The 27,121-nt window shown below is 43.7% G+C and overlaps 1 protein-coding gene across 3 annotated transcripts; it reads left to right on the top strand.

Moving 5' to 3' along the window:
• Positions 1-989: 989 nt before the first annotated feature.
• Positions 990-25,543, top strand: COQ7 (coenzyme Q7, hydroxylase). 3 transcript variants are annotated; one of them, XM_081132735.1, is made up of 7 exons: positions 990-1,134; positions 4,724-4,902; positions 5,937-6,051; positions 6,775-6,914; positions 7,637-7,705; positions 8,133-8,211; positions 25,261-25,543. In XM_081132735.1, the coding sequence occupies exons 1-6, from the start codon at positions 1,059-1,061 to the stop codon at positions 8,208-8,210; spliced, it is 657 nt and encodes a 218-aa protein (XP_080988861.1). In that variant the 5' UTR covers positions 990-1,058; the 3' UTR covers position 8,211; positions 25,261-25,543. The 3 variants fall into 3 exon arrangements, with proteins under 3 accessions (XP_080988861.1, XP_080988863.1, XP_080988862.1); XM_081132737.1 differs by lacking the exon at positions 25,261-25,543 and adding an exon at positions 17,346-18,943; XM_081132736.1 differs by lacking the exon at positions 25,261-25,543 and adding an exon at positions 13,984-14,771.
• The last annotated feature ends 1,578 nt before the right edge of the window (positions 25,544-27,121 follow it).

Here is a 27,121-nt window from a genome sequence, read left to right as displayed (position 1 = left end):
GCAAAATTGAGAGAAAGGTGCAAAGACTTCCCGTACACCCACCTACCCCGCACACGCACAGCCTCCCCCATCATCGCTCTGTGCTACCAGAGTGGCACATTCCTTCCAACTGATGAACCTACACTGATACATTGGATATGCACTTTTAAAAGTATGAAATATGTTGCTAAATCTCCTCTCCCCACCCCAATCCCCAAGAAACCAATTTGCACAGATATAAGTGCAACCAACAGTGAAGTGGGAAACAAAAAATACGTGTTCTCTGCAGAAAATCTAAAATTTTAAGCACTTTGTCAGCCCCGTTATTTAGACGTAACGCTACTGACCACGTGGCGAATTTAATTTCAGCATGTAATTTCCACTACTTTGAAGTGGACATGGGATAAAGATAGAGAAAAATATTTTTCCGCGTTGGTAAATCACAAAGTACGATGGTTATGCCAATAAATGAATTCACTCATGGCCCTCTTTCCCAGGAATTTAGTTGAGAAATCTACCCCGTCGAAGATGGGAGCAGGATGGGGGGCATGGGTGGAAAGGTGAAGGGGTTTAGAAGTACAAATTGGTAGTCACATGAGCGTCTGGGGGATGTAAAGTACAGCCTAGGGAATGCAGTCAATAATACTGTATAACACACGGTGTCAGACGGGTACTAGATCTATCAGTGATCACTTCATAAGTCATATAAATGTCTAATCACGGGATTGTACACCTGAAACTAATATAATATTGTACGTCAAGTGTAATTTAAAAATTAAAAGAGTAAGTAAATCTATAATTTAAAAAAATCTGTATCACCAAAGAGAAATTTAGCATTCTCACCTCCATGGCAACCCGCGGCTCCTTCAGCTCTCTAAGTGATTGATAAGGACTGCATCCAATAGAATCTTTTCATTTGCGATTTCTAACCAATCGCATGGAAGCAGAGGCCTAGGGGCGTTCCCACCTAAGCAAAGACGGGCAGCGTCTTCTACACGTCCGTCGTGCGTCATCAGTTTGCGCCAAGGGCACGTTTGGGCGGCGTGGACCGAGGGAGGAGTTGCCTTGTTGTTGGGGCGATGAGCTGCGCCCGGGTCATGGCGTCTGGCTCCCTGTGGCGGCTGCGCGCGGGCGCCCCACGGAGGTCTCTCTCAGGTAAAGCAGGAGCGCGGCCGCGGCCCTGAGCTGGGCGGCAAGCCGGGGAATTTTCGCCGGCAGTTTGGACCGGAGAGGTTACGGGGGAGACGTTTACATACGTCACAGGGCTGCGACGGAGCGCGGCTCACTGACGGGACGCGGCGGAGCCGGCGGCTGGGCGGGGCCGGCAGGGCGCCGGGAATGCGGGCGAGGCGGGGATGTTTTTTTGCCAGGACTGTGCGGCGGCCGCGTGGGGTTGACGCATTGGGGGATTGCGCACCTGTGCGGTCACGTCACTGAAGGTGTGGTCGGAGTTCCCGGCTGAGGGTCGCTGGGGACTTGGGTGTCATGGTTGCCTTCGCTCGCGGCCGCGTCAGGCAGCGTGTAGGCGGCGGCCAGCGTCTGCTTCCCCCCATCCCGCCCCAGAGCTCGTCGGAAATGCAGATTCTCAGGCCCCTCCACTGACCCGTTGGGTCGCCATACCCGTCTGTAGTATTTTAACAAGCCCTCGGGATGAATTGTGTACATTAGAAAGCTTGAGAAACACCAGGGGAGCGGAAGGGGCCTCGAATTTGGAGAAGGGAGACTTGGGTTTGGGTCCCGGCTTCTTTTCTCGGTTCATCTGAGCTGCTGCAGAAAATTGTTGTGGGGTCTTTTTGTCAAAGTTGAGTCGTTCGTGTGCCACCTTCAGGATTTTGCCTTATTAGCAATACCACTGGTGCTTTTGATTATTAAATATATTCTATAACCGTGTGGCATTTTTAAATTGAATAGGTTCAGGGAAACTAAGTCTCTATGGTAAACAGAAGACCAGTATTGCGTGCCGCCAATAGAGTAATTATCAAGTAATCAATACACGGAGAACAAAAAGTTATTAAGTTGTATTAGATACTATTGCCTACCAAGGCTTGAGCCCAAGACCATCTTTTTTTTTTTTTTTTTTTTTTTCCTGGTAAAAAAGGGAGATTGGCAAGTGTCGGGAGGGTGTTCAAGATCTGTCAGCCATAAACAGACCAGTCTCCTTGATTAAATCAAAAGGATCAGAAGAGAATTTAAAAGAGAATAACTCTTACTACGTGGGTGTTAATTAATGTACGTTCATAAGCCATGTAAGGTCTTCCCATATACCACTTAAAATCACCTGGGTAACTTTATTGGTATATGTTTCACACTTTGGAAAACAAAAAATATAAAACGATGCATTTGAGAGCTTCTAGCACTCCCCCTCAAGTTTGTTTATTTTATTTTTAAAGATTTTTTAAAATTGATTTTTAGAGAGAGGAATGGAAAGGGGGAGAGAGAAAAAAACATTGATGTAGAAGCGACACATCAGTTGGCTGCCTCCCCCACGCCCCCTGCTGGGGACCAAGTCTGCGTGGGGCATGTGCCCTGACCAGAATCAGAGGGGCAGCCTGTAACTGAGCCGCACCGGCAGGGCTTATTTATTTTTTATAGTGTGTGACAATACAGGCCAAACTCAGGGGATTGTTGAACATAAATTGTCATGCTGCTTTGTTGAGCCAATAGGCATAACAGATTAAGAATCTTTTTTCTTTTCATTTACAAAGTTACCTTGCTTCCTAAATCTCATTTTATCTTCACAAAAACTCAGTAAGAAAGGTTTTATTATTGTATGTTTTCCCCTAAAAGGGAAAGAACCTGATTATTACCAATTTTATATATAAGAAATGGCAATTCTGATTTCTCCAAGGTTAGCGTTTGAGACAAGACATATTTTCTGACCCTGGCCCTGTGCCTTTTCTGTGGTCCCTTCATACTTACTAAAGACACCTCTCAGAGATGGTGAAAAGATAGAAATGGCAAATACTATGACAATCCTCCATATCCCCCCCACACCTCAAATCATTTATTAGGTACCTGAATCTGAAAAGGTGGTACAGTACTAGGAACAGTCTAGTATGTTTTTAATGTAAATGTAATCCTACCCATCGAAAGTCAGTTGTGTGTTTGAATTCATCCTCTGTACTCAGCCCTTTGCTATTTTTCAGTAAGTGTTTTGTTTTTTTAATGAGTACTGGGTTGTCTTTAAAGTTCTTTCCCGTTGACAGGTTTTGGGGTGGGAGTAACAAATGAAGGAACAAGCGAACAAGATTATTTCGAGAAATACAGTCAGCTCATCATTTTCTGTTTCAATTCCTGGGGCAGTTTTTTGCACCATCTTTCTGCAAGGAGATCAGATTGATGAAAACACCAGTCCTTGGACTAGGAGGCAAAAACTTGAAAGAGGCTACCTTGACTGTCAGATGTCTCAAATTGTTCTTCACATAAAAACATGGCCACAGATGACAGTGAGCCATTGTCTGAAGGCACAGAAGTGAGTAGTACATTATACTTGGCAGTCCAGGAACTGGAGTCCAGTTTCTTGAGTCAATATACTCAGTGAGATGGGGCAGGTTGTGCAGAGGAGTAGACCAAAGCTGAGTCACCGTGCTTCAGATCTCCATGTACAAACTCTTTCAGACCTCCATGTCCACACTCTTGTGTTTAGAGTGAAGCGTTTTAAACTCCACCTGGCCAAAATGTTCAAATGCAGAAAGACATATCCCAAATCCCACCAGGCCTACCCCATCACATTGTGTCCAAAGCACTCAAACTTTTTTAATGAAAAAACTACAGATGTACCAAAAATGAAAATTTCCATACATTTTCTGGGTGTTGAAGTTAGCCTAAATGAAAAGTATCCATTAAAGACATGGCTGTCGTACGTAAGCCTTGGAACACATCTCAAGGTGATACCAATACAGGTTAAAGCTCACATTACAAACTAAATAGTCTCTCTGGGTCTCCATTTCCATATCTGCAAAATGGGGTGAAAATAGCTTACATACCTAAACTTGTTACAAAACCCTTAGAGAAAAAACTTTTAGGATGTCCTAATGCAAGGCTCAGAGAATATAATCCAGGTGTTACGTACTATTAGCAGATTTTTAAAGACAAATCTAATCTGTCCTGAAGAATTTACATTTTGAAGGCAAGAATAATTCAGTTGAATTGGTTATAGACCATAATGAGATGAAACCTAAGTTCTAAGGCTTATTTCTCAAAATCAGATGCTCATGGAAGCAGGTATTTTAAGAGATCTTAAATCTTTGGTTCTCAGCCTTGGCTACAGAGAAGATTTGTGCACAGAGCTTTTTAAAACTACCAGTGCCCTTCTCCCAGAAATGGATTGGGGAGGAGCATTCATGGTTTTGAAAGCTCCATAGAAGGTTCTGTGCAGCCAGGGTTGGGAACGAAGGGCCAGGAGGAATGGGTGAACTAGAGGAGAACCATGCCTTTCGAGAGCCAGCTGCCACATTAACTGCCTGGGGAGAAGACAGGCTAAGAATTGCCAGATCTTCATACACTTAAAGTGAAACCAGAAATTTAGATATTTAGTTAAGATCTTCTGTTTTAAGTGTAGGTAACTAATTCACTTAAAACCCCCCCACACAATACTGCAGGATAAACAATACCCTTAAGGGCATGTTAACCTGTGGGGAACTCATTTGTTACCTTTGTTCTAAGGTGCCCTTTTCTTCTGTCTGTAAAAGGAGACATCTCAATCTTACTTGAGAGTAATGAAGAATAAACACTTGCATTGCAGCTTGTGGAAGAAGGATCAGTGTCAGATTTTGCAGCTCAGGAATGACTTTAGACAACATCAATCGGGCAGCTGTGGATCGAATTATCCGGGTGGATCATGCCGGTGAATATGGAGCGAACCGCATCTATGCAGGGCAGATGGCCGTCCTGGGTCGCACAAGTGTCGGGCCTGTCATTCAGGTGGGTGCTGCTTCATCTCTCCTGGCCTGGCCTATTGGACAGGGCTTAGGGGGTGGGGACCCCAAGGCCTTCATGCGTTCTCAGGGGACATCGTTCCTCTCCAAACAAGTGAAAATTGGATATTGGGGAGGGAGGAGTGAAAAGCACATGATTCTTTCCTGTATAGAGCACAGACGGGCATCTAGTACAGAAACACATATATGGTATACCTGTAGTAGTAAATTTTCATGGTGGGGTGGATGATAATGAAAAAGGGGTTGAGAAACCATGTTAGATAAAAGTACTAGTTGCTGAGAGGTTGCGCTCCTGCCCCCAATGGAACCCAGTAGAGATATTTTTACTGAGAAGCAGAGAGAGAGACCTGGGTTTTTGGAGTCACATAGACCCAGCTGCACATTCCAACTCTCTCTCACCTGCTACCTATGTGACCTTGGGGAAGTCACATAACCTCTGGATCTTCATTTCCATATCTGAAAAATGGGCTGATAACACCTACCTCATTGTGTTTTCATGAGGAATAAATGGCTGGAATAGAGCAGCTGATACCATGCCTGGCATGTAACAGACACTCGGCACAAGTTAAGTTGCCTTTTCTAAGTCCTCAGACAAGTTACCTCACCTCTCTGTGCCTCACTTTCCTCATCTGTATAATGGGGATAATAATAGTTTGTCCTTCACAAAGCAGTTGTAGAGCTTAAATGAGTTGTCTACATAAAACTATTGACAGCACCCTGCACTTAGGAAGTGCCATGTGTTAGCTGTTATCTTTCCTTTCTCCTTTGATGTACATGATACTTATATGCTAGCAATTTGGAAGGAAGTTACACGATAGCTAATATTTTGCCCTCCTGATTTTGAAATGAGCTGAACTTCTCATTTCTTGTGGGTATGGTTCCTCATCCTTTAATAGGCATCCTGTGGGTCTGAGGGGCTTCTGCTAGAACCATGGTTCAGGGATAGGGCATGGAGCTTCCTTGGGGTACAGCAGGTGGCCTGTATAGAATGCCTGCATGTCTGTATTATGTTTCTTACAGAAAATGTGGGATCAAGAAAAGGACCACTTGAAAAAGTTCAGTGAATTGATGGTTACATTCAGGGTCCGACCGACGGTTTTGATGCCCTTTTGGAACGTGGCGGGGTTTTTGCTAGGTACGTGTCTGTCCAGAAGAGCTTATGGGAGCTGAAGGGCCTGGGATGATCGTATCCTTTAAGTACCACTTCACAATTCTTACTGTGTCCTTCTACAGCCTTTTTTTTACTTAATATTATTCTAAAGTTAAATTGGCTGATTTTTATTTTGCTTAAATTTATTTATGATAGAATCTTAAAATCATTAGTTTTATAAATAAAAGGTACAGTAAAAATGATACAACAGAGAGGGAAACGAAACTACACTAATTCAGTTGTAGCCAGATAATGTTTTCTGACAAAAGTTCTACACCAGAGATCTGCTCACTCTTAAAAAGGGAGGCAAGTAAATGGTATAGAAGAATCAGAGACATACTCACCCCAAATGACAACTCTCTCCTTGCCATACTCAGGTTAGGGAGATCCTTGGAAAGAGAATAGTTCTCTTACTACGTTATTCAAGGTTTAACACTGTGACCTGGTACCACCTAAAACAGTAGTTTTCAACAGGGTCAAGTTGCTCCTAAGGACACTTGGCAATATCTAAAGACATTTTTTGTGTCACATCTGGGGAGGCCAGGGATGCTGCTAAATATCCTACGATGCACAGGACAGACCCCACAACAAGGGATTATCCAGCCCCAAAGTTTATAGTGCCGAAGTTGACAAACCCTGACCTGATATGCTCTCCCTTACCAGTGGTATCATTCCCATCCTTTTCTGCTCTGGATTTGACAATTCCAGGTGCAGGAACCGCCCTGCTTGGGAGGGAGGGAGCGATGGCCTGTACTGTGGCTGTGGAAGAGTCCATAGCACATCACTACAACAACCAGATCAGGACATTGATGGAGGAGGATCCTGAAAAATATGAGGAGCTTCTTCAGGTATTTGACTACACTCAGAAAGGGGCCGATAGGGGGGAAAGGTGCAGACAGGCAATTTAGTAAGGAAAAAACCCCAGAATGTTAGGGAATGATGGGACCTTAGAAATCAAGGTCAGTGCCTCATTTTAAAGGCAAGCTTACTAAGGCACAGAGAGCTGACGCTGTGTGCCGTGGTCACATGCTTGGGCAGAGGTCGGGAACCCATGTCTTCTGAGCCCGGCCTGTATTCTCTCCTTTCTGGATTATTGGTAGGTCCTGAGCAAATGCTGTTAGCATGAACCCTTCAGATTAAATAAATGAATTAAAAGATACCCCAGATAATAAAAATAAATAAAAATAAAGATCTAAAAAAATAAAAAATACCCTCAGATAATTTTCCACAGCAGATAAGGGAACAGATATAGGCCTGGCTTTTTGTAAAGCCTAAATCAGGTTGGTAAACTATGGTTTGTGACCGACCACCTGTTTCTGTAAATAAAGTTTTGTTGGAACACAGCTATACCCATTTGTTCACATGTCCATGGCTGCTATCCCCTCTACAGTGGCAGAGTTGAGTAGATATGATAGGGACCATACAAAGCTTAAAGCATTGACTGTCTCTTTACAGGAAAAGTTTACCTACCCATCTTAGATAATAATATGAGGCTTTAGCTTCCAGAATGAGACAGAACACCAAGGGAGTTGGAATGCCGACTTGCTGCTACTTCTTTTTATTTAACCAGGTGATAAAGAAATTTAGAGATGAAGAGCTTGAGCACCATGACATAGGCCTTGAACATGACGCAGAACTGGTGAGGACCCACCTTTACTGTCGCTTGTGGTGCTTTGGGCACCTTATTTGGAAGGCTGTGGGGCGGGAAGGTTTCTGTTTCCAGAAAAATAAATTTCAAAGTGACTGCCAAAGAAAGAAAACCAATGCACTGCTTTGACAAAGAGCAAACTCCCAATTGGGAGCCTCAGTTCCTGCTTCCTCCACATCCTTTCCCCGAGCAGCTCCCCCCTTCCGGGTGAGACACCAGGGGACTCAGCACTCAGTGCTTTGGCAGTCACAGGGCATTCTAATCTTTTGAATAGATTTTTCTTTCCAAATTAAAATGAATTGTTTCCTAGATCTTATTTCTTATCCAAAGACATCTCAACCCTGCCAGACATGTATCTCACAATTAAAAGTGAACATAGCACATGCTTCTTTTGTTTGCTTATTGTTGTCTTTAACAGGCTCCAGCATATGCCGTTTTGAAGAAGGTTATCCAGGCTGGATGCAGTGTGGCAATATACTTATCAGAAAGAGTTTAAGGTATGTCCACTTTTCTCTCTGTCTATAAAAGATGATAGTAATTTAACAAGTGAGACTGGCAGAAAAGGAAATGTACAGTTATTGTTGCTGTGCAAGGGCTTCCTGCCCTGTGCTCAGAGAAGCCAATGCTATGACATCGTCTTTTGAGAAGAGAAAGGGCTTTAACTGGGAGGTCCACTGGCAATGAGACAGGAGGCAAAGCTCAAATCTGTCTCCCAGACTGAGGGTTTTGGAGCTACATTTAAAGGAAGAAGCAGGGGGAGTTGTGTATATTTATAGAGTTACATTGATTCAATAGAATGAGAGCCTTGCGCTCAGGTGCTTGGGAATCACCGTTTTTCGTGCGTGGAATGTTTGAATTCGGGGGTTGGGGTTTGTATGTAGTCCATGGTGGATTTTGACCCAGTGACTTTCAAAGGTTATTCTAGGGTAAATGTTTTCTCTAGTGTGTTGTCCTACTGTTTGAGTGTATGATCTGTAGCCTTATTCTGCTGTCTCTGAAAAATAACTTGGTATCTCATTAAACAGAATAAGGCCAGTTTATGCTAGTTTTTAGTTTCCCTGGTTATATTATTGTTATGTGAATTTTGTTAAACTGCAAAAGTTGATTTTTTTTCTGTGTAGACATAAGGCTGACAGTTCACCAGGTGCATTCAAATTACAGAAAACAAAGCTGGTCATTGTTTGGTCCATAGCTAATTTTTTCCTAAAACATTGAGAATGAATCATTAAGAAAGTAATAGGAATCTAAAGAAAAATTTGGGTTTACTGGTAACAAAAGGAAATTGAAAACACAACAGTGTTTAAGTTTGATACAAAGCAAGACTGTCAAGTTCCTCAGGTAAGTGGAAGACTCATTGTTTCTATTTTGAATTGTGGATTGAGGGCAGGTTACTTCCATTAGAGAATATACTAAATTGTGGATTATTTGCGAATTTCCAATAATTTTCTTTAGGTCAGTTACCAAAAAAAATGGACCAAAACGGACTAAACTTTTCATACTGTGTTAAAATCTTTTATGATTTGCAAATTTTTAAATAATTTTTCTCTGCTACACATTAGAATGTCCTGAGGAGCTTTTTAATTAAACTTTTCAGATGGTAAACCAAAAATTCTGAATTAGGGTGGGGCATGGGGTTAGAATGGTTTTCAAAGCTCCCAGGTGACTCTAGTCTGAGTCAGGACTGGGGATCCCTGGCCTAGACTCCAAGTTTCTTGTGGTGAGGAATTACGTCATTAAGGCTTTTGCCTTCCTGGGTTTAATCAGCACGGCATGTTGGGGCATGTTTTGCCTCCAAGGGGTCCACTTTTGAAGGACAGTGGACACTGGATAATTTGGGGTAATTTGGATTAGTCAATGTGATAAGTAAATCAGCCTTCTGATGATAATTGTAGTAAATTAAACATGGGGGAGAAAGGTCAAATGCAATTTCAGATTCCCAACTCTTTAGTGCTAGGTTACGAACAGACATCTGCAGTGTGGCTTAGTGTAGTTGGTTAACAATGGAAAAGCCAAGTTCCTACACAGTGACCGCCTCATGTCTACATTATTTTATAAAGGTGAATTTTACACCTTTACTATATAAGACCACGAGTTTCTTGACGGCGAACAGTCTTTTCCAGTCCCTGCGTGATAGGCTGTAGGTGTCCTAAAGGAAGGAAGACAAGAAATGGAGGGGGAAGGATCAAGATGCTCTTAAGCAGCTGCAGAACTGCTGCGAAGGCGGCCTCCTAGGCTGTTCCCCCTGTCCTCTGGGTCTCTCGATGCCGGGGCTCTCAGGCTAAGGTCCTTGGCCCTGTCATCATCATCTTCTTGGTATCTCATCCCACCTTGTGGCTGATTCTTTCACATGTGTATCTCCACCCCAGATTTCCCATTTTCAAATAGCCCACTTTCTACCTGGCCCCTCCACTTGAAGGTTGAAGAGAATCTTAGGCTCCATCTGCCCCAAGCTGGACTCACCTCCCCTTCCCCCCCAATACTGCTTCCCCAGTGGCCTTCCCTGTCATCGTTAATGGCAACTCCATCTTTCTGGTTCTAGGCCAAAACCCCTGGAGTCACCTTTGACACTTGCCTCTATTATATTCCCATCTAGTTGACCAGGCCGTCCTGTGGGTTCTACCAAATCCTTTTCATTGCCTTCAGTGCTTCCACTCAGGGCCCACCCACCCTCATCTTTCACCTGGATTATTTTAGAAGCCTGCTAATTATTCTTCCTGCCTTACCCTTGTCCTCCCACAGTTTGTTCTCAACACAGCAGGCAAGTGATCATTTGAGCGATAAGCCAGATCATGTTACTACTCAGCTCAGAACTCCCCTTGGCTTTTCCCAGTTCCCTCAGACTAAAAGCCAAAGTCCCTAAAATGGTTTATAGGACCCTATGCAATCTGTCCCTCTGTGACCTCTTTCTCCTTAACTCTGCTCCAGCCACACACGTCTTGCTGCTTCTCAGAAATGCCAGGCACACTCTTGCTGTGTGTTCTTTGCAATGGCTGTCCCTCTGCCCAGAGTGCTCTTTCCCAGATATCCACATGGTTCAGATCTCTCACCAACTCCTAAAGTTTTGCTTAAATGTTACCTTTTAAAAGGAGGCCCACCCTGACCACCTTTTTCAAAATTGCACACTTTACCCCACTGCATGCCCCCCTCCCCGCTTGTTCTGCACTCTTTGCCCACCATAACACCACTGTCTGGCATATTATATAATGTACTTACTAGTTATGTTTTTTCTTGCAAGAATGTAACCTCTGTAGGGCAGGAATCCTTGTTTTAATCACTGACACATAATAGGTTTTCAAGAAATAGTTATTGATGGGAATGAATGAAGAAATTGCACTCTCTTATTAGAAGTCATTTTCACGTAACATAATTCAAGACTACTCCTGTGTGCCTCTCAGCAAAATTCAGTGGAGATTTATTGAAAGGATGCTACCCATCTGGGCTGAGCCCCTGTGCCCCTGGTCTGTACAGATTGTTTTGCTATAAAATTAAAAATCTTACAGTGGGGGTGGGGTAAGGGGGGTGGGGGAGGTAGGAATGAGGGGAAAGATGCTACCAGGAAACCAAAGGAAGGCCATTCTCTATGCTTCTTGTTGATTAAAAAAAAAAAAAAATACAGGATAGGTAACCACATGCAAAAGAATGAATTTAGACCCCTACTTCACAGCATATACAAAAATTAACTCAAAGTGAACCAAAAATCTAAATGTTAATGCTAAAACTCTAAAGCTCTTAGAAGAAAACATATGGGTAAATCTGTGTGATTTAGGATTACACAGCAGTTTTTTGTTTTTTTATTTTTATTTTTTAAAAATATGTCTTTATTGATTTCAGAGAGAGGAAAGAAGAGGGAGAGAGAGGGAGATAGAAACATCAATGATGAGAGAGTCACTGATCAGCTGCCTCCTGCACGCCCCCAACTGGGGATCAAGCTCACAACCCGGGCATGTGCCCTGACCGGGAATCGAATCCCGGTCACTTGGATCCTAGGTCGATGCTCAACTGCTGAGCCACGCCCAGCCGGGTGGGATTACACAGCAGTTTTTAAAATGTGACACCAAAAGCACATGTGACAAAATAAAAAAATAGATAAATTGAACTTAGTCAAAATAAAAACCTTTGTGCTTTGATGACCACTATCAAGAAAGTGAAAAGAAAACCCACAGAACGGGAGAAAATATTTTCAAGTCAAAAATCTTATAAGACATTTGTATCTAGATTCTAGAATATGTAAAGAATTCTTACAATTCAACAATGAGACAAATAGCAAAATTAAAAACAGGCAAAGGATTCGAATAGACATGTTTCCAGAGATGTACAAATGACCAATAAACATTTGAAAAGATGCTCAACATCATTAGTCATTAGAGAAAACCACAATGAGCTACCACTTCACACTACTAGGATGGCTATAATCAAAAAGACAATACATCAAAAAGAAATTAGGTGTTGGTGAGGATGTGAGAAGTTGAAATCCTCATAAACTGCTGGTGGGAATGTAAAATGTTGCAGCCCCTTTGGAAAATAACCTGGCAGTTCCTTAGAGAGTTAAACATAGAATTAACCATGTGATACAGTAACTCCTCTCCTAGGTATAATCCCAAAAGTAATGAAAACATGTTCAAACAAATACTTGTACGTGAATATTCATACCAACATTACTCATAATAGCCCAAAAGTGGAAACAACCCAAACGCCTGTCAGCTGATGAATAGATTACTAAAAGTGATGTAGCTATACAATGGAATAGTATTCAGCCATAGAAAGGAGTGAAGTGCTGATACATAACATGGGTGAGTCTTAAAAAGATGATGCTTGGGTACAAAGTTTCAGCATGGAAAGGTGAAAATAGTTCTGGATATGGATGGTGATGATGGTTGCACAACAGTGTCCTTAATGCCATTGAACTCTACACATTAAAAAGGTTAAAATGGCCCGGCCAGGTGTGGCTCAGCGGTTGAGCGTAGACCTAGGATCCAGGCGATCAGGGTTCGATTCTCGGTCAGGGCACATGCCCTAGTTGAGGGCTCGATCAATGACTCATCATTGATGTTTCTATCTCTGTCTCTCCCTCTTCCTTTCCTCTCTCTGAAATCAATAAAGATATATTTAAAAAAAAAAAAAGTTAAAATGATAAATTTTATATTATGGATATTTTACCACAAATAATAATTTCTAGACACAAATTGTCACATATTGTATGATTCCATTTGTATGAAATGTCCAGAATAGGTAAACCCATAGAACAGAAACTAGACATGGTTGGCTAAGGGACTGGGGAGTAACTGCTAATGTATATGGAGTTTCTTTTTGGGGTGATGAATTAGATGGTGGTGATAGTTACACAACTGTGTGAATACACTAAAAACCACTGAATTGTACACTTTAAAGTAGTGAATTTTATGGCATGTGAATTGTAATAAAACTATACAGGATTTATAGTTTTCTGTGGTATCTGAAAGCAAATTTCAATTGAGGCTGTTGAGTGGGGAAGCACTTTCTTTAATGTACGTACCGTCCTTCAAGACAGCAGAGCATATAGAAGCCTTGATCTTTGAGATGCTGGTGGTATTTGTTGCCCTTCCATATCAAAGCTAATTTTGTAAGTATTGCAGTCAGGAATCTTAGGCATATGACGGCACTTTGTACAATCCTTATTAAAAGCCCAGACTTGTTGCTGTTTGTTTAGCATCCCCTTCAGAATTGATGCCTAATGTTTTATGCTTCTGAGAGCTTCTAAAACACAAACAGAGAGATTTTATGGATTCCCATTTGATTGTTTTTTATTGCATTACAGCTTGTCCTCGTGTAATCTTGTCTTTCCCTTACTTTATTGCTCTGACCTTTCAGAGGAAATGTGATTTTAAAATTGGACACCATCCAAAGATGATGCCAGCATGACAAAGGATGTTGTTCTTGCAAGTAGTATAGTTCCAAAGATGTGATCTGAGCTATTGTTCTCTGCATGTGTGATTTCCTCTCTACTCAGCAGTGGTATCAACTGTGAGCATGTTGGAAATGCAGAACTTTGGGCTCCTCCCCAGGCCTACTAAATCAGAATATGCATTTTAACAAGATGCGGTGGTTTTAAAGTATGTCCACCAATTCCTTGATACTCCTCTGCTCAAGACAAGTGGAACCTAATTCTTTCTTGAGTATGGGCTGTCCTTAGTGACTTATTTTTAACAAACAGAATATAGTGGGAATAATGGAGTATGACTTCAAGGCTGGTAGGTCATAAAAGACATTGCAGCTTCCACCTTTCTCTCCAGGATTACTCACTCTCGGGGAAGCCAGCTGCCATGAGATGAGAACACTCAGGCGGTTACTCTGTGGAGAGGGTCACATGGCCAAGAACTGAGGCTCCCTGCCTACAGCAGTATTTGTGTGACATCTTGGAAGTGAATCCATCAGCCCCAGTCAAGCCTTCAGATGACTGCAGCCAACATCTTGACTGCAGCCTCATGAGAGATCCAGAGCCAGAATCACCCACCACCCAGCTAAGCCAGTCCTGAATTTCTGACTTTCAGCAACTGTGTTAGATAATAAATGTTTGTTTTCAGCTGCAGAGTTCTGGGCTGCTTTGCTAAAAAAGCAATAGATAATAACCAGTGCCCAACACTTGCAGGTGATTTGGAAGCACAGTAAAGTTTGAGAAGCATTGAACTAGACCACGAACTAGAAGGCAGAGACCGTCTGAATCCTTTCCATATCTTCAGAGCCCAGCACAGTGTTTGACACTCAGTAAATTTTTCTTAGACTAAATACAAAGTTAAATTGCCCTGTTTTTAAAAAAATTAAAACTTTTTTGTAATAAATAATGTGTGTATATGTATGTATACATGGTGAAATACTCCAGCAATGCTAAAGCATATTTACAGTGACAGATAAATCTCCCTGTAGACTGCTTGTTGATTAACAGGAAACTGACTACTTGCTTTACTTTGTGATTAACTATTAGCAATCTGCCACATAAGACAATACAATTTTTCTTTCTTTTTTTTTCCCTTCCAAAAGTAATGCTTGCTTCAGAATCAAACAACATAAACTGCATATTAGTAAAAAAGAAAAGAAAGCACCCTTCCAAACTTATTCTTAGAAGTAACCACATTAATAATTCATTGTGTACCTTTCCAGACTTAAAAAACACACAACCTTTTATCCATACATGTACATATCTGGGTTTGTACTGTTCCCCAGATGGAGTGATACTGTGCATCTTGATCTGCAATTTGTCTTTTTCATTCGGTGACCTACTTGGCCATCTTTCCAAGTCAGTACATATAGATCTCCCTCATTCTTTTAATGGGCTGCAATAATTTTCTTCCATTATACAGCTGAGCCACTGCAGCACCGTGCCAGTTCCTTACCTCCGTAGACTGCTTTACCCCCTGAACTCTCAGGACCACACTGTTGGACACACACTCTCCTCGTTCGCCCATTTAGAGTGTGCTAGGTGCTGGAGAGGCTTGAATTTAACCACGAGGCCATCTGGCCCGTTCTTATTTCCTCTCTTCCCCTATCAGTGGACATTTAGGTTATTAGTACCAGACTTTGGGGACCTCTAATGCTTCAAGGGGACCACATTTGAACATAGTTTCTATGGAATTTCAGGAGGAGGGGCCCTTCCGGACTCTTAACCCTTTTGGAGATCCCAGACCTCCTTGAGAATATGATAAAAACTCTGGGTGGGCCCCATAGACTCCTAAAGATCCTCCTTAAGACCCCTGGATCGCAGTGATTTGTGGAGAAGAAAACCCAACCTTTCCCAACGGAGGGAAACAAAGAAACCTTTCCTCAAAAGGGCCTTTTTTTTTTGGCTCTGCCAGAGCACAAAGCACTTTTCTATTGAATGCGTTATCAAGGTTTAAAAGGCCCCTCTTGCCTTCGGGACGTGCTTCCTCCCACTCCTGCCTCCCTTAATGGCAGCCCTGCTGGGCTGTGACTGAACAGGATGGGTCCTTTGATCCTGGTTCTCAAAGAAAGATTTGCTGCTGGGCTCGCCAAGGGCAAGGAAGGTCTAGGGCTTCCCAGTGCCGGCCTGCAGACACCAGGGGGCGCCCTTGCCCCGGAGTCCTGAGTCCAGCGGCCCTTACCAACTCTGTTAGTCATTCCCGTAATGTCATAGGGACAATGCCTGCGGAGTGTGGACAGGCAATTGCTACATGTTGTGATAATCTGGCCCCAATAATCCCACCTCCTGATTTTTACCTTAGGTGAGAGTGGACTGTCACATTTGCACACTGTGAGATGCGGAAGACTTGCTCAGCTGGCTGCTCTACTCTGAGGGGGCCACTGGCTTGTGCATCCTTGTCAGGGAGGAGGCATTTTCTTTTTCAGAAAAGGAAAAGAGAGGAAAACACAGGGGAGACTGACTAGTCTCTGTCTAGGGAGTGCTGCATGAAACCAGCATTAAGCACCAAGTAGTGTCCAAGGGGCTGCACTGCGTGCATATTCATTAGTTGGCACTGCTCCCTAGACCCACCTTGCTCACCTACACCTTTCTAGGATCCCCATGCTCAGCCCCTCTCCTGATGAAGGCTCTTTGCCCTTTCAAACCCCCTATCTCTTGGGTGAACTCATCCCACACCCTGTCTCCTATTCCTGCATTTCCTAGCTTCCTGCATTGGCATTGCATTTTATCATTGCAAGGTTGTTACCTGCTTTCCTACCGTTTCTCCAACTTGGCAGTGAACTTCTCAAAGTCAAGGGCTGTCCCCAGTACCTGGAGCTTAGCAGGCCCTCAGCCAACAGTTGATAAATGAGTCTAAGCTAAAAACAAATCATGTGGGCTCATAGAATGGAATAAAAGAATTGAAACAAGTAGTGACAACAATCTGATCTCGGTGTGAGCACACCTAGAAACATCTGGATCAAAGTATGAAGTGGGGAAGGGTCAGACTTGTGGGTGTCCTTCAGTCCTCTTGTCCATCTGCACTTCAAACCCCGCATAAGCCTGACAAACATTTTACCCGCAACCATGTCTCAACTCTTCTCCCTCAAAATGCCTTTTCTTTATAGCTGCTGTGTTGTTTTTTGAGAACTACTCTTCATGATACTTTTTGTTGCCCTTTTAAAAATCTCAATTGTATTTCCAGTTATACAGAATTTCCTGATGATTAATTTTGGAATATATATATTTTAAATATATCTTTATTGATTTCAGAGAGAGGAAGGGAGAGGGAGAGAGAGAGATAGAAACATCAATGATGAGAGAGTCATTGATGGGCTGCCTCCTGCACGCTCGCGACCGGGGATCGAGCAACCCGGGCATGTGCCCTGACTGGGAATCGAACCCCGATCGCCTGGATCCTTGGTTGACGCTCAACTGCTGAGCCACGCCCGGCCGGGCAATTTTGGAATTCTTAACTAGGCATGCACATCAGACTAAACTCTTGAGGTTAAAAAACAATTTCCTTATGCTCCTGCTCCCCCCACTCCTGCTGAAGCAGGCACTATAGGGCTGGTCTAAGGGACAGATGTAGTTTCAAAAACACACAAGGGCTTGATGTGCACCCTGGTTAAGAATCAGTGATTTAATTCCACAAGGGCTTTATTTTAAATTTGCCCCCAAATTGATGCTTTTCCCTGAGGGCTGATTCAGGATTTACATTCTGTCCCACTTTTCCTGCAGTTTTCTGCTAAGGTGTGACTTGTTCCGATTTTCTCCAGCCCATTTGGTGCCGTGACAGCTGGAAACATGTTCCAGATCAAGTTGTCTTCATCATATGGAAACAATGGTGACAGCAATGCTCCCCGTTCTACTGTGTGTGGGGGGGAGGGGCAGCCTTTGTGTGGTATTTTCCATGCCTAACTTCCAAGTGGCTTTATGGAAACAATAAAAAATTGCATGGAGATGCCACCTGTTGCACTCACTTGCTGATGCTCTGTGCATGTGATTAAATAAGACAACCTGGGCATTTTAAGATTAATTATCTCAGGTACTTATTTGGCCACTTTAAGGGACCATATTATTCTAAGTGCTGTACAATGAAAGAATTTTAGAATATGACTCCCTTATATCATTTAGAAGAGACACAAAATATCTCACCTTTGCTTCTAATCAGTATTAGCTCTGCTAAATGAGAAACCCAGAAGTCATTTTCTTCAGGTATGGTTTGATCCAGGAGCTCAAACCAAACACCTGGTTTCTCTTTCTCCTAACTCTGCTTTACACAGTGTTGAAGTTGGGCTCCTAGTGGTCCTCCTCATGTAAGGTAGCAGAATTGCTGCAGCACTTTAATCACCTCCTAATACTCCTCCATCCACAAAAAGGGTGAGGGTCTCTTCCTCTAGCTTCTGCAGAAGAGAGAGAAAAGTTTCCTTTCCCAGAATCCATAGCACATGCCCCCCTCCCCACCTCTAGTCTCATTTTTCTCCAATCTGTCCCACTCCTTGCTCCCCCCACCCCATGACTGGCCTGGGGAATTGTGGTGCTCTCACTGGCCAGGCCTGGTCACATGGTTGCTCCTGAACCTGGTGGAGTGGGGACAACCCCACTTAAGCCACATGGCCCAGAGTGGGGTAGGGATGGTTTCCACAAAGGAAGCCAGAGTCCCCTCACCAGGTGAAGGGAGAACAGATGTTGGGCAGGTAAAAAGGCCTGATGTCCCCTGAGCCCAGGAGGTCCTGGTGGATGCAGAACTTGAGTGGTTATAAATGGGGCATTGGGTTCAGGATGGACTGGATCAGGGAGGATGAGACTGCGGGGATATTGCTATAGTGCTCCACTTGATGATGGATGAGGACCTGAGTGAGGGCTCTGTGGTGACAGAGGCAGTGTAGCATAGTGGTCTGAAGCACCTGGGTGTGAATTCTTGCTCTACCGTTTACCAGGTGTTACCTAACCTCTCTGCCTTGATTTACCCACCTGTAAAATAGTTGCTCCTGGGTTATCATGAATCAAGCTGAAAACATGCTAAGTGGAAGAAGCCAGTCACAAAGGACCACATATTATATGATTCCATTTACGTGAAATGTCCAGAATAGGCAAATCTATGCATAGAGACAGAAAGTAGATTAGTGATTGCCTAGGGCTGGAGGGAATGGGAGTGTTGGAGGGTGATAGCTTTGGAGTTTAGGGTTTCTTTTCAGGATAATGTTCTAAAATGTTCTAAAATTGACTGTGGTGTTGGTTGCACAATGCTGTGAATATAGCAAAAGTCATAGGAGTGTACACCTTAAATCAGTGAATTGTATGGTATGTGAGTTATATCTCAATAAAACATTTTTAAAAGATAATATGTGTCGTCCTGGCCGGTGTGACTCAGTTGGTTGAGTATCATCCCATGCACTGAGGTCTTGGTTCGATTCCCAGTCAAGGCACATGCCCAGCTCGGGTTGTGGGCTTGATTCCCAGTAGGGGGCATGCAGGAGGCAGCCAATCAATATTACTCGCTCCCTCTCCTTTCCTCTCTCTAAAGTCAATAAAGAAAACCACATTTTTTAAAGAATATGAGTCAAGTGCTTTGAACAGTGCCTAGCACATTCCCTCTGTCTGCCTCATCACACCCGGAGGTCACAGTAGCTTCCAACTGTCAAAGGACCTTGGAAGCTTCACCGTCCCTCAAGCTTAAGTCCCCTTCATCCACCCTTCACCTTTCTGAGCAGTCTCATCATTAAACTCCCTTCAGTTACCCCCATTTGAATGCCTCTCATTCCTGCCAGGACCCTGACTGCATGGAAAGCACCTCCAGAGGAAGAGCAGGGCTTGTTGGCTAATCAGTCAGGTGGACACACAAAAGTGACTAGTGATGGTTAATTTTATGAATCCACTTGACTGGATTACAGGTGCCCAAACATTTGTTCAGACATTAATCTGGGTGTTTCTGTGAGGGTGTTTTTGGTTGAGATTAATATTTGAATTGGGTAGACTGAGTAAAGCAGATTGCCCTCCCTAATGTGGGTGGGCCTCAGCCAATCAGTTGAAGGCTTGAATAGGACAAAAAGGCTGACCCTCCTGAAAGGAAAGGGAATTCCTCCGGCCTGACTGCTGAGCTGGGACATTGGTCTTTTTCTACCTTCAGACTTGAACTGAAACATTGGCTCTTGGGTCTGGAGTTGCCAGCTTTCAGACTGGAACCCCACTCTCGGCTCTCCTGGGTCTCCAGTTTGCTGACTGCAAATCTTGAGACTTGTCAGCCTCTGTAATCACGTGAGCCAATTCCTTATAAGTCATCTTTCTCTCTCTCTCTCTCTCTCTCTCTCTCTCTCTCTCTCTCTCTATCTCTATCTCTATCTCTATCTCTATCTCTATCTCTATGTATACACACATGCTCTTAGTTCTGCTTTTTCTCCAGAACCCTGACTAAAACAGGACCTAAAGGAAAGATGTGTCAATGGTGAGTTTCAGATTAAATAGGAAAATTACCAAAATATAGGACAGAAATAAGGAAATCATGTCAAGGGAAGTGACTGGTTTTGAAAGAAGGTTTTTCTTTCATTCACAAAACATTTATTAAAATAGCCCTGTGCCAGATAAAGGGCCAGCCACTGGAGATTAAAAGATCTACCCTGCTGTATAAACTAGAGGCCAAAATCCAGCCTTCTGGCTCTTTCTTCAACCTCACTGTCCACATCGAATTAATCTTAGGATCTGTAATTTTACCTCCTCAGATTGCTCTCAGATCTGTTTCCTTGGCATGTAGACAGGGGCTCTCATTGGAACCACCATCCCCCTTCCTTTTAAATCCACATTTTGTAATGATTTCACTTAGGATTCAGAAGGAGCCTGGACCTTTTTGAGGTGTTTGAAGAGTTATTGTATGTGAAATTAGGAAATGGAAAGTCACTGATATTGGTCAGAGTATGTGGGCATAAAGTATATTTCCATTTCTGTATTTCTTAAGGTGATAAGGAAGGGTGCTGCTAACAATGTTAAGTGTTTATTGGGAAGAAATAGTGTCTGAAAAAAATTATCTGCAGTTTTTCTATGAAACGCCATTAGTTAAAACGGACTATAGTAGAGGAAAGATGGGATGGGGAGAAGGCATCTCCAGATAGGGAGAAAAAGACACCAACAGGGCGACAGCTAAGGCTGAGAGTCTGAGCTCCTGAGGGTTACTTCATGCTTCATACTTTTTCCCCATCTGAGGGAAGGGAACCTTAAGAAAGCTATAGCAAGAAGGGACAGCTTGGATCACTCCCAGCTTTTTGGAGTAACATGGGACGTGGTGCTTATCCACCCATTTCCATGAGAGCCCGGGGGAGGCCCTCAGGCTGTCTCCCCACTGCAACTGGATGTGCCCGTGGGAGTTTGTTTGGGTCAGTGACATATAATCAGAAGCTCTTAGGTGAGATTTTCAGGAAAGCTGCTCAGGAATGGGGGCAGATAACTGGAAGCTGCTTTTTTTTGCCTTCCCACAAATGTTGCCTCCAGCCTGGGATACGGATATCATGGCTGAACTCCATGAAGATATAATACAGCTCAACGTGTGTAGAATGACTTGTGTATAGGCATTTGCTACAGCATTATTTGTGATGGCAAACTTCTGTAACTGACCTCAGTAGCTGCCAGGAGGGGACCAGCTAAGCAGCTTACAATTCAGCCGAAATAGGGATTACTCTGTAGCCAGGGAGAATGCGGTGTCTCTGTTGTGATACAGAAAGTTCTCCAGCGCTGACTGTAGTGGGGGTAAACCAAGACGCAGAACAGTGTGTAGTAGAGGTGTAGCTCGGACCCCAGTCAAACCACTTCACTAGCCTGATGAGCTAGGCTTTACCTCTCTAGGCCAGGAGTCAAGTTTTATTGGAACACAGCCTTCGTTTACCTATCTGTGGCTGCTTTCCTGCTGCATTGGCAGACTTGAATAGTTGCAACAGAATGCCTATGGCCCGCAAAACTAAAATATTTACTTACTGGCCCTTATAGAAAACATTTGCTGACCCCTTGATCTAGGCCTTAGTCTCATTATCTTTTAAATGGGTTGCAAAAACATGACTTGCTTCATAGAGATTGTAAGAATTAAGCAGCTCAATGATGATAAAAACTACTGAGCATGCGCAGCAAATTCTCAATAAATGTAGTAATGATCATGATTTTCTCACTGGTTTTAGTCTGCTTCTCCAGTAGAAACTTCCCTGTAGCTATTTAACCGATATAAGTTTTTTGCTAATCCAGGTAGATTGCTTTAGCTATGAAAGGGTAGCTTCTAAATCTAGTGAACGTGTGTGTTGGGAGGTGGGGGTGTTGGCACTGAGTTGAGGGATGAGAAACCAGTGGTGGTTAAGCCTCTACCACAGGTCCTCGAAGGCTGTCATTTTGTTCAACATTGTTTTGTTATAACATTGATAAGATGCTGTAGGAACTTAACTCTTGTTTATATCAATTAGCCTTTGGTAAAATTGGTTCCTTTATATGTCATTTCACTTAAAGTCGCAGAATTTATTAACGGCGTTAAGTGAGGACTGAACTGTACTATGTGGCAGGCATGTGCTAGGTCTTTCCATGTGTTACTTCATGTGATCCATACTATCAGGAAACTTGAAAATCAAAAGGAAGGGATGAGTAGTTGATGATCCTCGGTAAGTCTCTCTGAGCTGGGACTCAAACTCAGCACTGCTTACCTCCAAAGCACATGCTCTTTCTGCTCTAGAAGCACCTAATTACTGAGCTGTGTCCACTACCAGGTAATCCTTGAACCGCTGCACACCTCCTCTGCGGTTTGCCAAGGATGGTTCTGGTCTGTGCCTGTTTTCTGACTTAATTATTCATGGCAATCAGTTTCCCTCTCAAGAGTGTCTGAGTTTGGACAATAAATTCTAGGGCCCCCATTATAACGGACAGTACTTTCAATGCCAGTTCACTGAAGGCTGAGGTGTTTGTTTCGTTCACTGAGTGTATTCCAAGCACCTAGAACAATATGGCACAGAGTAAGTGGTCAGTAAGTATGTGTTGAATCAATGGATGTTGAGTGAATTATCAGTAATCCACATGGGTACCTGTCAGGTGAACAAAAGCCACACAGTGGGTTGAGGATTGTTCTCTTAAAATAACTCTGAACACACAGGTGCCTGGCTCTTGGTCCCTCTGTGTGGTTACAGCAAGCTGTGCCTAGTTTGGGTCTTGTGTTTTTACTCATGCAAATGGAACCCCTGCTTCATATCAGGATGGCCCAGGTTGGTCATCCAGGTGAAGGAAGTGAGTGTTGTTCAAGGCCTCCTATGGGAGGGGGGAGTTTGGGGGGATCCCTCATGCAGGGTCAGAAATAAAACATCAAATCCAGCCTCAGGTGGCTCTGCGGAAGAAAAGGGAGGTAGATTGTATGCTCAGCACAGCCCTGACGTAAAGGTGAGGCTGATAATCCATCCCTTTTATGCACACAGTGTGTCATGGGCCACTTCCAGCGCAGGAGAAAGCCTGACCTTTGGAGAGGCTATAAAAAGACAGCCGAATTCACTCCTTTCCTCATAGTGTGCCTTTAACAAAGGAGGGAAAGTGAAGGGCTCCTGTGTCCAAGTGAAAGGTACACAAAGGCAGCTCGGCATCCTGTCTAGCTGATGGCCAGCCGCTGCTTAGATTCTGGGCAGCCTGATGTGGCCGGCAGAACCCAGCAGAGGGGCATCCTTTCCTCCCCGCCCTCCAACACCGTCAGGCTGGAACGGGGAGGCAGTTTGGGAAGACTGCTCAGGAGCTTCAGAGCCAGGAAGGAGTCTGAGTCCGAGTTTATTGGCAATGCTGGCGTTTGGAGTCAGAAATAACATCTGCATTTGTGATGAGCTCAAGTGATCCAATGAAGGGTGTCACACCCTCCAGTGAGAGTCTTCAAAGCTGCAATTGATGAAGACATTACAAAGGATGAGAGTGGCAGGTTTCAGAGAAAACATAGCAGTGTGCTGTCTCCCAGAAACTCTATACACCTTGTTGACTTTTTTCTAGGGCTGGAACCCATCACTGCATTTCTCTAGTTGAGCTCTGTAGGAAGTTGTTTCTTAGGTCCATGTTGAAGGGAAATAGCCATCTTTAAACCCTAATTGTGCCCAGCAGGTGGGAACTGGGATGGAGTGAGGGGACAATAGCAGATACATGGCTTCCATCTTACACCCACCGAAAGGCTTGTGCTTATAGACTCAATGGTAGACAGTGGTTCCCCTGCAATGTTTGCATTGTGACTCCTCCCCCTCCCCTCCCCTCCCCTCCCCTCCCCTCCCCTCCCCTCCCCTCCCCTCCCCTCCCCTCCCCTCCCCTCCCCTCCCCTCCCCTCCCCTCCCCTCCCCTCCCCTCCCCTCCCCTCCCCTCCCCCCCTTGCCCTCCCCCTCCCCCTCTCTCTTTTCATTTTTGTTCCCACCTCTTCCTGCCATGGTTGAATTCATATAAATTACAAAGGATGGGGCTTCTCTATTTGACCCTAACAGGAAAACTATAAATGGTAGAGATTTAGACGCCATGGAGAGATTCAGATACCACCAAAAAGTGACCAATATTCAAAACCAGGCACTTTTTCCAGGTGCCTGCTCATCATTAAATTAGTATATTTCCATATTCCTGGCATCTTTTCTGAAAAACCCCTGCAGACGTACCCGTCTCTGTTGAAATCAAAGCAAACACTGTGAAACCACCATAGCTGTCTTCTTTACCAACCTGTCCCTTACTCCCATCTCCATGGAAATCATTTATTTCAGTAGAAGGATAACAACAGGTGGGCCAGGAGCTCAAATGGAATTCAAGGCTGAATGTCTGTGTACCTCCAGATTTATATGCTGAAATCAGACCCCCAATGTGATGGTATTAGGAAATGGGGCCTTTGAGAGGTGATTAGGTCATGAGGGTGGAGCTCTCACATATGGGATTAGCGTCCTTATAAAAGGGACCCCAGAGAGCTCCCTTGCCCCTCTGCCATGTGAGGACACAGTGAAAAGACTGCTGTCTGTGAACCAGGACATGGGCTCTCACCAGACACCAAATCTGCTGGTATCTTGACCTTGCACTTCCCAGTCTCCAGAGCTGTGAAAGAGAAATTTTTGTTGTCTATAAGCCACCCAGTCTACAGTATTCTGTTACAACAGCTCAAACCGGCTAAGAAATACAGCATCAATTATGGAGACAGCTGTTGCCAACATTTAAGAGATGGACTTTGGGATTCTTTGGGAGTGCGAGGAAGATATTCAGAAGCAAGGAAACCCTCCTTCCTCTCACTTCCAATCTCATAGAGGAGAGGCTCAAACCAACCTAAATATAGTCATGGTTGGACCCAGGAGCTCAAGTGAAACCATCAGCAATTTCTATTTCTAGTATTGGTAGTCCTTTCCTTTCTACAAGCCTTTCCCCTGTGTTGGCAAGATGCCTGCCAGCATCTCCAGGCTTACAGCCTAATGGACCAGCCACTCTGATAGAAAAAAAGACTTCTCTTTCTCAGTTTTCCAGTGAAAGTCCAAGATTGACTCAAGTAAATTGCAAATGGCCTCAAATTCTTTGCAGCTCCTTCTACTAAGAGGTGAAATTTATTGCACCACTCTTTAAATCTGGGCTAGATTTGTAACTTGTGTTACTAATAGAATGTAGTAAAAGCAACTGTGTGAGTTCCAAGCCTAAATCTCAATCTGCTTTTCAGTCTTTGCTCTGGATTTCTTTGAATGCTGCTGCCACAGCAACAAGCCTGGAGTAACCTACTGGAGGATAAGAAATGTCATGGATCAGAAGCATTCTGTTCCAGGTGTCCCTAGACAAACCAGCCTACCAACCACTGGACGCTGAGTAGGTCATCCTAGAACATTCAGCTCCAGGCAAACCACCAAGATACTACTGAGATCAATGAGCTGGCCTAGAGCAGAAGAACCACCCTGCCTATCCACAGAATTGTGAAAAATAATAAATGTTTCTTATTTAAGTCTTAAGGTTTGGAATGTTTGTTATACAGCAAAAGCTAACTGATACTTATGGATCAACTTGGGTCACCTTCTCACCCTGAATCACACAGTGAGCAAGGGGATACTGTACTATTAATGGACCAGCCTAGGTCATGTGTCTGCTCCTGGAGCTGAGGGTTGTGGCCAGTTCCACTCAAATCAGATAGAGAGCTGGGGAGGGGAAGTTCCCAAGAAAAATCAGATACTATCACCAGATGGATACCAAGGAAACAGGAACAAGACATACCTACTAGAGCGGTCTAACCTATACTGGTAATCTAGGGGAGCTTGCATTAATGGCCTCAATTCTAGTTCTCATTTGCAGCATAGCCTGAAGGACAACACTTTCTCTTTGACATTCAATTCAAAGAGCTATCATGGTGTAATGGCACGGGCATTGGGTGGGAGGCAAGTGGATTGAGTTTAATTGTTGGTTTTATCTGCTCTTGGCTGGATGGCTCTGGACATGTTTTGTAATCCCTCTGAATTTTTGTTTCCTCATCTGCCAAGTGGGGGATGATATTAATATCCACCTGTTATATAAAAGTTGGCTATGAGCATTAGTGATAATAAATGGAAAGCACAGTGCTTGACACACAGCAGGGGCTCAGGAACACTTGTGGATTTGCAGATACAACCAGGTGCCTAGAAGCCAGGTCTCATGAATAAGTGGCAGAATTTCCCACTGTGCCCACCCAGAGTCCCGGGAAATACACTCCCCAAGGGGGTTCTGAGGTTCCTCTCTGCTGTGCTTCCTCCTTCCAGAGAGATGCAAATCCCAAGTGATCCTTTTGGTGTCAAAACACAAGGGTCTTCTTGACTTTTGAGGCACATAAAAGAGCAATATTTCCCCTCCTTGAGGGAAAATTGTCCCAAGTGAAATGTGTGGAGTATGGGTTACACGGGGCATCCTGGCCAGGCTGTGGTTCTGTTCTTGCTGGTTGAAATGCCTTGATGACTGTGTCCTTAGACAGATGATCACAGGACATCTGTGTGGGGCTGGGCCCTAGCATGGGCCCATCTGTCTATGAATCCGTGGGTTTAGTAATGACCTTGCATCCAGGTGCAGGCCATTTTTCTCCCCAGCCCTTTATATTTCACAGGCCAGTAAAATGAGTTCAACAAATATTTATTTATGGAGTGACACTTGTGCCAGGCACTGGGTAGATAACGGGCACAAAGCAGGCAGACAAAACCCTGCCCACATGTGAGTGGCAGATGAAGTGATTTGGAAGACTGACCTAGGATCGCCAACTTTTCATTTTGCTAAGTTAGGACTGAAGGAGAGAAACCAACTTCCCATGATTATGGTTAATATCAATTTCTCCTTAGAAGAAAATGGTTCTTTAACATTCAACAGAATGGAAGGGCATATTCTTAAAGGATTTTTTGAATGACTGTATTGGAACCAAATCATATGCAAATTTAAATTGCAGTGGTCGGCTACATAAACAAAAATGCTTTGAGGTATGGGAGAAACACCTTAATAGTGTGGACAGTGTTGCTTCACTTATCTCCCACTGTCGCGTCTTACAATGGCTCACTCTTCCTGCTGAGTGCTTAAAG

Source organism: Miniopterus schreibersii (assembly GCF_964146895.1).
Source record: "Miniopterus schreibersii genome assembly, chromosome: 3".
Lineage (NCBI taxonomy): Eukaryota > Metazoa > Chordata > Mammalia > Chiroptera > Miniopteridae > Miniopterus > Miniopterus schreibersii.
This window is presented reverse-complemented; position numbering and strand designations above follow the sequence as displayed.